Source organism: Musa acuminata, chromosome BXJ2-6, assembly GCF_036884655.1.
Source record: "Musa acuminata AAA Group cultivar baxijiao chromosome BXJ2-6, Cavendish_Baxijiao_AAA, whole genome shotgun sequence".
NCBI lineage: Eukaryota > Viridiplantae > Streptophyta > Magnoliopsida > Zingiberales > Musaceae > Musa > Musa acuminata.
In genome coordinates, this window is record NC_088343.1 from 4,944,357 (window position 1) to 4,957,473 (window position 13,117).

General features: G+C 36.6%; 1 protein-coding gene across 2 annotated transcripts; it reads right to left on the reverse strand.

Moving 5' to 3' along the window:
- Positions 1-107: 107 nt before the first annotated feature.
- Positions 108-7,539, reverse strand: LOC103986953 (uncharacterized). 2 transcript variants are annotated; one of them, XM_018827111.2, is made up of 7 exons: positions 7,394-7,539; positions 2,728-2,869; positions 1,427-1,574; positions 1,274-1,349; positions 1,069-1,180; positions 893-979; positions 108-536 (listed from the first exon to the last, which is right to left on the reverse strand). In XM_018827111.2, the coding sequence occupies exons 1-7, from the start codon at positions 7,424-7,426 to the stop codon at positions 496-498; spliced, it is 639 nt and encodes a 212-aa protein (XP_018682656.2). In that variant the 5' UTR covers positions 7,427-7,539; the 3' UTR covers positions 108-495. The 2 variants fall into 2 exon arrangements, with proteins under 2 accessions (XP_018682656.2, XP_009403387.2); XM_009405112.3 differs by having other exon boundaries at positions 888-979.
- Between the last annotated feature and the right edge of the window lie 5,578 nt (positions 7,540-13,117).

Here is a 13,117-nt window from a genome sequence, read left to right on the forward strand (position 1 = left end):
GATGAATTATTACTCACAGAAGATGAGCAAACTTGGAACAGCTAATTTAGAAGCCTGCTGCATCTACTGCTCAACCAATCTAAAATTTTATCTGGAATACCATGTCATCAGCAAACGGTAGTGATTCACAATTCATGTCATTTCAAAATCACTGGAAACTAAACTTTGCATTGGACATATACAAGCATTTGGATGGTCTTCAGAATAGTGCAGAAGACAACAAACATGTCACTAATCTTTCTGAACATGTTAATTTAGAAGATATTGGGGGCTGTTTCTCACAAATGCACACAATCCCTCTTCCATCCAACCATAAGCAGCTTTTCTCAACCAAATACTCATTAGAGACAACCAAATGTGATTCATATATGATCATGCTTTTAATTATAGGTGGCTGACTGTACAATAATTGGCAGCTCAGAAGATTCTCAGGAGAAATATATCAACCATGACCACATAGGCAAAGTTCATCAAGCACATAACTGCAGTAACTAGTTATCCAAAAAGGCCTTCAATGAAAATGGTGGATGCCCATCCTGTTAAAGTACAAACTTAAATGTGTAAGGCTTCAGAAACTAAAAAACATTCAGTAATACAACAATAATAGTTTGCATTAGATTGATTTTTTAATGGCAAAAGCATTTGATGATTGGGATGAAAGGACCAACTCCAGATTCTATGCCAACCTTCAAATTCTAGGACATGTAGTCTCGAGACTTAATAGAGCATTAAGCAGTACAACAAGGATTAGCAGTAACATGTGATGTCTATTAGTATACAAAGTCAGCAAATAGCAAATAGAAAAGGCATCAAATTTGTCATATGTTGTATGATAGAAATCACTAAACAGGCAAATGTCTAGATTGTCACACAAAACAACTACTAACCTTACCAAGTTCCTGATGTAGGACATGTCTAACCACAGCTGCTTGCTGTATCAACCTCTCCATGGAAGAATAGCTTGGCAGATTAGCACGATCTAACATTAAAGATAACTCCAAGGCTAGTGACTTCATCGTGATGAATATAAAGCAACATCGAAAAAAAAGTTTAGGTATAGTCAGATACCCAAGATAGCTCGATTCAGACAATCTGCAATGTTTTCTCGATATTCTGGGCTCAAAAGATGAAACATCGGAGATTTCTCAGGCTCCTCATAAGCTAAGAGTGTAATAAAGTCCTGATGAATCAGCTAGTATGAGAAATGACTACATAATTTATTATAACAACAATACTAAAGAAATAAAAGATCGGGTTAGTTTCAGAATCATACTTCCAGTTTCCCAACGAACTTGGGCACCTTTCCGAATGGCGTTAACTTGTTCTGAGCAAATTCCAAAGCTTCCATGCTGCCAATGAAGAATGAGTTACATTAGAAGTCTCATGGTATCAAACAGAACCTAACATTTGCTAAAAGATCATTTACCATTTCCGTGAACGTACTAAGTCAATGAAGTGAAGGCTTAGGAGATCAAAACACAGGTCTTTGTTATCTTCCAGTAAGTTGGGCACGAGTTGGTCTGTAAGCTCTATTGCCTTAAGAGCATTCCCCTCCATGGTGAAATGGAGTATTGCTGGAGACAGTCGAATATAAAATTATTATTTGACTCAACAGTTGGTTCCACTGCCATGTACAAGCAACCTACACCTAATCAAAAGCATTACTAACCTTAGACAAAAACCTAAACGCATCATACAAGAATATAAAAGTCATCCAATGCCAAGGCATCAAGTAGTTAAAAATAAGATGTAACACCACCTTGGACTACAACCACACACAAACATGACCCCACAGGGATTTGCTAAAATAATTTAGCTCCTTTATTAAATGGATGGCATTGTTTATCATGGAAACAACCTCTCTTATTCATAGTCCCAATTCTCATATTTCTTTGCCAAACATAAATGAGTTTGAATTTAAAGGAAATTCAATCCAAGTCTTTCCACCAAGCAAAGACACTTTTAGTATTGATGCTCTTGATCTTTAGGTTGTAGCATATCAACAATTTCTTCAGAGCGAAAGCAAAAGATCAAGAACTCACCAAGGTTCACATTGTCCTACTTCTTTTTCATTCATTGGCAAGACCAACCTATGACAAGATTAAAAAATTAAAAAGCCCGAGAAGACCTTTCTACAAAAATATTACACCAAAGATACCCTTGCAAAGATACACTGCAGAAACGAAAAGCTCCCAAACTGAAACGGAAACTTCTCGTCCATCACAAGAGATATGCCCTCATGACACCAATGGATAGAAGAGAAAAAGGAAAGGTCATCATCATTCCAGTCTTTCATCACTATGTTGACAAAATTTATTTATTTATAAAGGCTAACAATAAACTACAGCATGATTGCAGTGAATTCAGATATATATAAACCACTAAACTGTTAATGAAAGCATTAACTAAAAGATATTTCCAAATCAGCACTAAAAGCAAGTACAGTTTGGAGTCTTTGGGCAATGTTGCTATTGTGATAGAGGTGTTAGAACCATTTAAACATCTAGCTGAGTGTATTGTGTTTTTCTGACCAGCCAGAAGCATTAATCAGTAGACCCTGAAGCATGTGCAGTGCATGAATGATAGGGTGACTTTTTTATGACTGTCTACATTTCCCTATTTTAAAATATCTGAGGACAACAAACATCATATGTAACAATGATGGAGACAGCATAGTGTTTTTCTTAATGCTAAAAATAACACAAGTTACAACAAGAAGTAACTTACATTTTCGTTTCTCCATGTCCAAAAGATAATCAACAGGTTGATTCATACCAGTACAAGTAAGAAATGTCTCTGCTGTCTCTTTGAAACAATTATGCACAAGATAAGAGAGGACAATGTTACGAATATCACTGTCACTGATTGCCTATAAGAAAGAAGAAAATCAGCAGACAGAATTATCAATGACAAATGATCTAGTCCAGTAACTTAAGTGTTTTGACTTAAAAAATCAACAGTAATTGGGAGAATAAATAAGTTGCGATTAAAAAGAAGGAAGAATGGAAAAACCACAGTAATTAGATATGTACAAGAAGCCAAAAACATTTATCTTCTGAATGTTTCAAAAGGCACCTTAAAGAAATTTTAAGACGATCAATAGAAGTATTAGCAAGATGCAGAATCTTGATGATACATTCACCACCAAGAAAGTATATGAGGTATGTTTCTGTATTACCAGGTATACAAGCCTTACTACAACAGCGTGTCCAACCACATGAAACAGCAACATCACTTTAGGTACTGTCAATGAAGTGGTACTATGAAAGAGATAGGTGAGGACAAGAAAGTGATCGGTGTCTGACAGGTCATGGTTTGGAGATGCATGGATCATATACTTATTCTTTTTTACTTAGCCATAGTGACTAATAATCAGCAAAGATTCAGAAAGGATTTTCCCAAAATATTGATTATGCAAGTGTGTTCTATTAATGTCCAGCGAGCACCAACATTATAGTTAGCATCTAATTTGACAAGTTTGTCATGGCCAAAAAAAATTTCACAATAGAGCAAAGAGATACAGTATCATATTTAGACAAGATAGATTTTCTGCTCTTGGGTCCAGCAAAATACAAGTTCATATGGTCTTAAATTTATGTGCTTGAAAAGTTGCATATAACATCCACCAGGATCACCACCAAGACATAATACATTATTCTGAAAGAAAACTGATGCAGCTAACCCACTATATGGATACCTCGATGTGGATCAGCAGATCTTACAATAAACATGAGATAGGACCTGCTCAGGTAAAGAAATAAGAAGCAAACTTTTCGAATAGATCTTCTGATATTTCATTTTAACCATTGGTGTATCTAGTGATGTTTGTGAAAAGTTAGTATATCATTGTAATATGCCATGTTCAAGTTCAAATAATTCCTGCAAACAATACAACTAAACTATTTTCCTTACACCACTTCAAACAAATACTATTAAGGATGGTAAAGGTCATAAAGAACTCCTTAAATCGCTGAAATCTATGGCTGATGGCTGCTCATTGAATCGCATGACATATACCTAGAATATACAGATCGAATTTGTAGAAACTACTAAGTGAACTAAGTCAAGCTGAGACGGCAAATTGCAATAGCAGGAGGGTCTTGTATAGGTATGAAAATTTACTCTTACTAGTAGTACCAAGACATAAAGCATGATGATAGAGTAAAACAACCTCAAGTAACCACAGTCATTATTCACCTTATCCATCAAAGAAGCTTGTCGGACCATTAAAAATATCAAAATGGCTATTATGTAACTTGAATAATTCATTTTTTGATACCACAAGAATGATCAAGGCTGCATTTGTCCTGTTATTGCTCAAAACTAGCTATATTAACGATATTGGAACCCAGTTTTTGGATGCCTACTGACTTCGCACTGAATCAACTCCATTAAGTTCTTCACTTAGAATGAACCCACCATTAAGGGCACCATTCAAGTTTGACTGCTCAATGTAACTGTTATTGTCAATGTTATAAGCCCTAGCAATTGCCACAGAGGAGAATGAAAAATAACATCAGAAAGAGAGAAGAATGTGTCTGCAATCTATTATTTATCAAAGAAATGTTCATAGTTCTTAAGTTCTTCATTTTCTTGATAGTTCTAGCAACACAACCATGATAAGAAACAACAAACAAGCCACCGAGGGACTGGGACACCCTGTTTCGATGACGAATGGGTCCCTGGTAGTGCATTCCATCAACATGAGAAATAAAAACCACTACCAGAAAACATGATAAAGTGCAGAAGTTATAGGATTTTTCACCTCCAAAAGAGATATTAAGAGAAATGAGACAAATAAGAAGAAGGAAGAAGAAAAAGACGAGAGAAGAGAGAAATTTAGAGAGAAACTAGAAAGTTAATAGAATACACAACTATAATACTGGTCTGAGTTGATACCTTAATTGCTCAAAATAGCCTTTGCATATAGGATCTCATCCATTGCCTCTCCTATTTCAAAACAGAGTAGGACTTACCATGATACATTATCTTGTATCCCCACAATATCTCCTCATTAGAAAACTCTGTAACTCTCCAAATATAATCATAAATAGGAGAATAACTATGCTAATCTATTGTACATTGTACATGGGGTTTTGGACTTTAGTTTGATTCTGAATATGACTCTACAGACTTTCCAAAGTACCTCTTGAAATAAGAACAATAATACAATATATTCCTTCTGTCAAAGAAGGTCAATCCTAATAAAAGTAGCCATAGCCCCAATTAACCTTGACTTGAATGTGGCCTAGTTCATTCTCCTTCTGTCCCAATCAGGATATATCACCCAAATGAGAAAGGTAATGTTGTTGTATCCTATTATAAATAGTATTGGGACATATTGTTATATCAAGACTATATTGTTATCAAATCAGAAGACTAGTTGGATAAAGTGATAATGAAAAATCACCATGTCATTAGGTGTCGACTGTATGCTAGATTCTAATGGGGCACCAAGACCATAGATGGATCCGCCCTGATGATGTCAGGCCCAACAAAGATCAAATTCAGGCCAACTTGGTTATCAGGTCCCAGCTTTTGTAAAATATTTTGGGCAACCTTTTGATATGGAGATGATATCATTTATGCTTAGGAAGGGATCTTCTGGTTGCCCAATTCAAATATAAAGATCAAGATATCATCATAAGTATATTTGTGAAGCTCATAATACTTGTGTAACACTCCCAAGTCTAGTCTCATGCCGGACGAAAACTTGAATTGACTTGTGATCTAGCATTTTGAACCAGTGGTTCAAGCTCAACAGAGTTACTAAGTTGGCTATCACATTCGGTCGGGTTGCGGCCACTTGTCTAAGTGATCCCTCCTGGACCTTCAATATGATCCAACCATGAAGGTTATAAGCCAAAACAAGAGTTCTATGACCCCAAAAATAATCTTAGATCAGTAGGGCTTTCATCATAAAAATTTCCCACCCCTCAAAGTCTTTAAGAAAGGATGATATTGATGACAGGTAGTATCTAAGTTACAATTAATGATGTAATACAAAACTTTACTATCCTTGAACACTAAAGGTCATCAAGCAAAAAGCACACAGTAAACAGTTATCTACAAACTGTTGCCATAACATACCCAAATAATTTTCCTTTTACAACAAAGTAAAATAATCAAGAGAAAAAGGTGTATACTCCTTGTCACTAATGAAATTTAGAATAATTTAGCTTGCATGATTATTATGTTATCATAAGCTAGTATAATTTTGAACATATAAGTAAAAGTGAAGAAGATAAAATTCCTATATAATTCCTTTTAAAAATATTGTTTATTGTATTAAATATCGTACAAGACACTCTCACATGGACTCAATGATGAAACTTAACAATTGTGCACTAACAACCATTAGAATGTCTCATCAGAGACTCCTATCTGATTCCTTGACATTAGTAAAGATTATAAGAAATTTCATGGGAATGTAAACTCGATAAGGTCATATCAAGAATGAGTAGCAGACCTACAAACATGGTAATGTGGCTAACTGATGCCCTCGTAGTATATTCTAACTTTCTTTCTTTTTGGTGCATTTCTTTCTCCATAAGATCCGGAATTTGACATCAAGAAGGCCAATGAAAAAAAATAGCAGCCTTCAATCATGTTACTAATTATTCTTTAATGGGTATTTTGCCAAGAGTTTAATAAGTTTAGTTCTTACACATTCTTTCAAACAATCATCAGTTTTCCAAATTATATTTCACACGATGAAGGAAAATAATTCACAATTAGATACAATAAGTAACTTTTTTGTTAAACCTCGAGTGATAAGATTTCCCAAGTATCTTAAACCAAAGCATTCTATATCAATATGTCTTCAAACTTAATATTTCATATATACGTTTCCTTCTGCTTAGGGTTTCTTGGGATGTAGAAATTCAAGTTTCCTGCTACCAACTAATTCATGATATGATGATATATGGAGGGAAGATTGAAAAGAAAATTTTGTACAGAATATTTGACATGAAGAAACAAATAAAGAGGCAAATGGAGATTTGCTTCCCCAATATATCGAACTGTCAAGTACCAATGAACGTGACAAGGCCTTCACACATCAGGAATGCAATCGTGCCACATTACCGAAACAAAGAAACAGTATTCGAATCTCTAACTCAACTTACAACACAGCAACTTCAGAAAAGAACAATGTTCGCACCTCTGTCTTCAAAACTGATACCAAAATCAACGGATTAACAAGACCTTCAAACTACCATCCGAAACCTATTGAATGAGAATCAAGCACCCAAGAAAGGCAGGAAGATAAAAGAGAATCGAAAGAACAACTGACTCATCAAGAGATCGAAAGCAACCGATAAAGAATTTCCGCACGGAGACTTGAAATCTGTAGGGCAGTAGCAAGGAAGGTCAAGAGGAACAGAAGACTCACGACGTGATCGTAAAGCCTGGGATCCAAGTCCATCACCGCCGCCACCTATGAGGAGGAAGGAGACGAAAGCGAGGAAGAAGAGGAGGGGGGAGGGGGGGGGAGGATTAGTTCTTCTCGGCCGTGGAAATGAGGCGCAATGTCGCATCACCTTGTCCCCGCGATACAAAGGGTTGGGGCGCCGCTCGTGTGGCTCGCTCACACGATTAGCCCGGCTGTGAAATCTTTCCAGATCTTACCTTTCAACTGTAGTTTCACATATGGTAATTATCTTTTAATTTTTTTTATTTATATGATAAATTATTTGGATAATTTGCCAAAAAAAATCTTCTCGTAATCATTTTTATGCTCCTCTATTAAAAAATTATTAAATCATTTTTTATAAATACATATACTGAAAAAATAGATAATTAAGAGAATTGATTAAAAATATATATAATTAAATTTTAAATTTTAAATTTAAAAAAAATAATATATTTTTTAATAGAAGAGTGCTTTTTAATAAAATAAATGATTACGAGGATTTTTTGATAAATTACCAAATTATTATCAATTTATTTTTATTGTAAAAAGAATGCTACATTTTTGTTATTTGTGATAGCGTGAGGCATAGTTGAGTTTTTACTTTCTTACCAGCGTAGAACTTTTTTTTATTCATATATATATATATATAGTTGAGTTTTTACTTTCTTACCAGCGTAGAACTTTTTTTTATTCATATATATATCATTAAACACCAAAATTAACCATCGCCACTGATACAGTAGTCTTTCCTTAAATATATGATCTAACGTAAAATTTTGACTTTTGGAAATTTAAGTGCTTGTTTGTTATATGTTTCCAATGTTTGATCCTTTCCAAACGATTACTACAGGATATGTTTAAGGAGATTGATGTCAATTATTTGTTATAAAATTATTTATTAACTTAGTCGTTTTTAATATTTTTGTTAATTATTTTTTGTCACGTGATTTACAGAAAATATAAAACAAGGTTTAAATTACACTTTGTCCAGATAATATTGTATGCTAAAATAATTATAACCAAAGCTTGAAATTTCGTATTCATTATAGATTTGGTTCATGTGGTACGGATTAATTACATATAAAATAATATAATTAATTATCCTTAATAAATTACTTGATTACGATTGCATTTACAACCCGATATGAATCGCTTCTTGGATGACATGGCAAGAGTTGTCACGCAAATGTCGTGAAAAGTGAGTGCCACGTTACGAGTTCATTGGTTCTATCGACTTGTATACACGTTGACAAGATATATAAAAGGAATCCATCTGCTTGACTTCATTTACTTCACGTATTTACTCCTCAATTGATCAACTTGTTTTTGCCTTCGCCATTTTCTAACTCCAACTCTACTCAATTATTAGAGGGAGGAGAAGTATCCTTTTCCCTTTCAATCGTAATCCAAATAGTAAACAACTGTGTGCATGACTCGACGTCCTATATTAGTCGAATGATCCAAGCGAGCTTTCTCAATTAGCATTAAGTGGATACATCTTTAGTAATAAGGAATTATGAAGTATTTTTTATTCAAAAACATTAAAAAAAAATTGCCTCTATTGCTTCGTACAAAGAGTGGTTAGATAATTCTTTGACTTTATCTATAATTTTAGTTAGCTATATTTAGTATTTTAATCCATATATTTTAAAAAATTATATTTACATCCTTATAATTACGATTATACAAAAGTAAAATATCTATGTTTATTTACCTTCGATCATAGATTTTTCTAAGGAAAGTATAAAAATAAAAGGATATAAATATGATTTTAATATTATAATTGATGGTGGCGGACGACTATACTATTGGGGCTACATGTGACTGTTATGGATGAGGAGAGCGATAACGAGAGGTGAGGGCCACCCTACATCTACGTCGACATCGACATAATTATCAAACAATCATTTTGTTGCTCGATATCTATATCAGCATCGATGTAGACGTAAAGTGTTGAATCTCGTATTTTGATGATGAAACTACTTGATATATGTTTATGATTTAATCTGCGTTTTGAGTGACGCAAGATGCTTCGATCAGGATGAGACAATTAAAGCAGGAAAATCATATTGTGCCGAAGGAACATGTCAGAAGATTGGACGTCGGGCCAGTGGATCGGTCGACGTATCGACAGAAGGCTTCGGGCCGTGGACTCGGGCATCGGGCCAAGAAGAGCGGGTATTGTGCCAAGGATATCGGAGTTGCGGAGTCAACTGGCCGATTGGGCAATAGGCTGCACGAGAGGACGATGCGCCGAAGAATCGGACGAAGCGTCGAGGGACCAATGACATGTCGGACAACTTGGTTAATTGCTTAGGATTAATTGTCTCGATTGAAGTTTTGTTTTAAGTGTGCAGGATTAACTACGATGAGAGTAAGACAAGCAGCAGGAGTTGCGCCGGAGTCAAGATCATGATCACGTTGGGAGTTCGAGAGTTCGACGGAAGTTCGGACGGTCGTCGGAGGTTCAGAGAGAACAGATCCGAGAAGTCCAGAAGCTTGCCAAGCGAAGCTCGTCGGAACTCGCCAAGTGGATCGTCGCAAAGTCCAGGAGTATGCCGGATGTCCGCAGAAGGATCACCGAGGGTTATCGGTTGATCGACGGAAGTTGGCAGGAAACTCGCCGGAAGAAGCGATTGACGCATCGGAGCAAAGCTGCAGAAATTGTCTTAAGAGATAATCGTAGTTAGCATGATGATTAAGCATGAAAATGGGAGGTGATCCCATTAGCTTAATCTTGGGGCAATTGGGCCCCTGAAAAGATTCAAGTGGGCCGAATGAAGTGAACCATTCGGACCCTGATTGCACCAGGAGGTGCAACCGCCCCAGCCAGGAGGTGCAACCGCCTGGGCTGTGGGGTTGGGAGGTGCAACTGCCCCAGCCAGGAGGTGCAACCGCCTGGGCTGTGGGGTTGGGAGGTGCAACCGCCCCAGCCAGGAGGTGCAACCGCCAGGGCTGTGAGGCTGGGAGGTGCAACCGCCCCAGCCAAGAGGTTGCACCGCCAGAGCTCAAGTTCCGAGCTCTGCCAGGCGATGCAACCACCGAGCTCAGTCTTCGAGCTCTGGCAGAGAGGTGCATCAGCCTGAGCTCAGTCTCGAGCTCTGCCAGGTGATGCATTCACCAAGCTCAGTCTTCGAGCTTTGGCAGAGAGGTGGATCAGCCTGAGCTCAGCTTGGAGCTCTGCCAGGTGATGCAACCACCGAGCTCAGTTTCGAGCTCTGCCAGGTGATGCAATCACCAAGCTCAGTCTTCGAGCTCTGCCAGGTGATGCAACCATCGAGCTCAGTCTTCGAGCTCTGGCAGAGAGAAGCAATCGGCAGAGCTCAGTCTTCAAGCTCTGCCAGGCGGTGCCACCTCTCCAGTCGAGAGGTGCAACCGCCTGATCCCAGAATTCTGGGATTTGATCGATTTGATCGTTTTGAGCTCGAATTTTGAATTGGTTTGGGGCCTATAAATACCCCACCCATTCAGCACTGAAAAGATACAGACCTACACCGAAATCTTGATCTTTTCTGTGATTCTAAGAGCTCAAAAGTGTTGTAAATCCTTTAAGTCTCCTCCTTCTGTTCTTCAAGTTTTCAGTTGTAAAGTGAGGAGAGAAAGGTCTGTAAAGGTTGTCTCCTGAGCCTGTCAAAAGGAGAGAAACTGTAAAATGGCAGTTAGCCTTCGCCCATTGAAGGAAGGCACCTAGTTGACGTCGGCAACCTCGTCGGTGGAGGAAGCCAAAAGTGGAGTAGGTCAAGGCTGACCGAACCACTCTAAATCTCTGGTTTGCGTTTATTTTCGAGCACTTTATCATTACTGCAAACCTCCTTCATTGCTACTGCTCTCTGCGCTTCCACGAACAAGTTCTAAGTGCTGTTCTTCCGAATCTGGATTCAGACGTAAATTCATATTTTTCATACATTACTGTTTACGTTTACGTTTGATTCTGCAGAACTGTCTTCCGTGCTTTTACGAACGAGTTTCTTTGCAGTTTACAATCACATTTTGATCCTATTGATAACTGCAAACTTTCCTCTACGATTTTACGAACGAGTTTCAGCATTTAGACGTAAAACTGCATTCAGACGTAAATCGGCTTTCCTCGCTCAATCATCAGATTTCAGTTCACGTTTACGTCTTGATTTCAACTGCATACTGCCTTCTGCGAGTATACAAACAAGTTTCAAAGTTTAGACGTAAATCTGCGTCTAGACGTAAAACTGCGTTTAGACGTAAATCTGCGTTTAGACGTAAATCTGAGTTTAAGACGTAAATCTGAGTTTAGACGTAAATCTGCGTTTAGACGTAAAACTACGTAAATCTGCGTTTAGACGTAAATCTGCGTTTAGACGTAAATCTGCGTTTAGACGTAAAACTGCGTTTAGACGTAAATCTGAGTTTAGACGTAAACTGCGCTTAGACGCAAAACTGCGCTTAGACGCAATCTGCGCTTAGACGCAAAACTGCGCTTAGACGCAATCTGCGCTTAGACGCAAACTGCACTTAGATACAAACTGAGAATTTGCTTTTGCATCATAATAGTTTTTGAACGAACGCAGCTTTTGGTTTTTAATCGCTGTAAGATTTCCGCTGCACTAATTCACCCCCCCCCTCTTAGTGCTCTCGATCCTAACATAAAGAAGTGAAAGGCTCGCTCGATAAATATATCAGTGTTGACGTAGATGCAGAGCGGTCCTCACTTATTGTCATCGTTCTCCTCCTTCACAACAATCACTCACGACTCTAACGATATCGTCATTCGGTACCACTAAGTATAATATTAAAATTATATTTTTATCCTTTATTTTTATATTTTTATTAATAAAATCGATCAAAAAATATATATATGTTTCACGATCGTAACTATATTGAGGTCAATGTAACTTTTAAAATATAGAGACTAAGATACTAAATGTAATTAACTACACGAGGTAATATCTTACATAGAGCTTTTATTCAATGAAATACAAGTTAATATATAGTTGATAAAAAATAATTTGTTAGATAAAAATAAAAATATATAATATAAGATATTTTATCTAAAAACATCACACTTTTTTTGTTTCCTTACTACTTTGATAAAAATACCCTTAGTCAAATCTTTAAAAGTGATTACTATTTATAATATTTTTATTAGGATAAAAATTTATTTTAGCTCTTTTGGTTTTGATCATACTCCACCTAAACCCTTTTGGTTTACTCGTATTTAAAATAATCTATATATTTTAAAAAATATAGCATATAAACTTCTCTCATTAAGTTTGAGTTAATAGACGTTAAAGTCTGCTTACATGATATGTTAACTCACAATAAATTATTAATATAAAGATACGTATAATTTAAATTTAAAAAACGATTAAGGTCTATTTTAACCTCTATGTTTTTTTGTCATGAACCACTTAAGCCATTATGATTTACTCGTATTTAAAATAACTTTTACATTTAAAAAAAAGGTAACATATAAGCCTCTCTCGTCAAGTCTGAATTAATAGATATTAGAGTTTGCGTATACTGACTCATGATAAACTATTAATATAATGATAAATATAATTTAAGTTTAAAAAAAAGGTTAATATCCATCTTATCGAGGAAGCGACACACGAAGACGGAGAGGTAGGGGTAGGAGAGGCAAGAGGCGGAAGTGTGTGAGAGCTGGACCACCACGTTGTAGGGGTGACGGGTGAAGACGTAGGAGAGGATTATGAGACCATTGCGTGC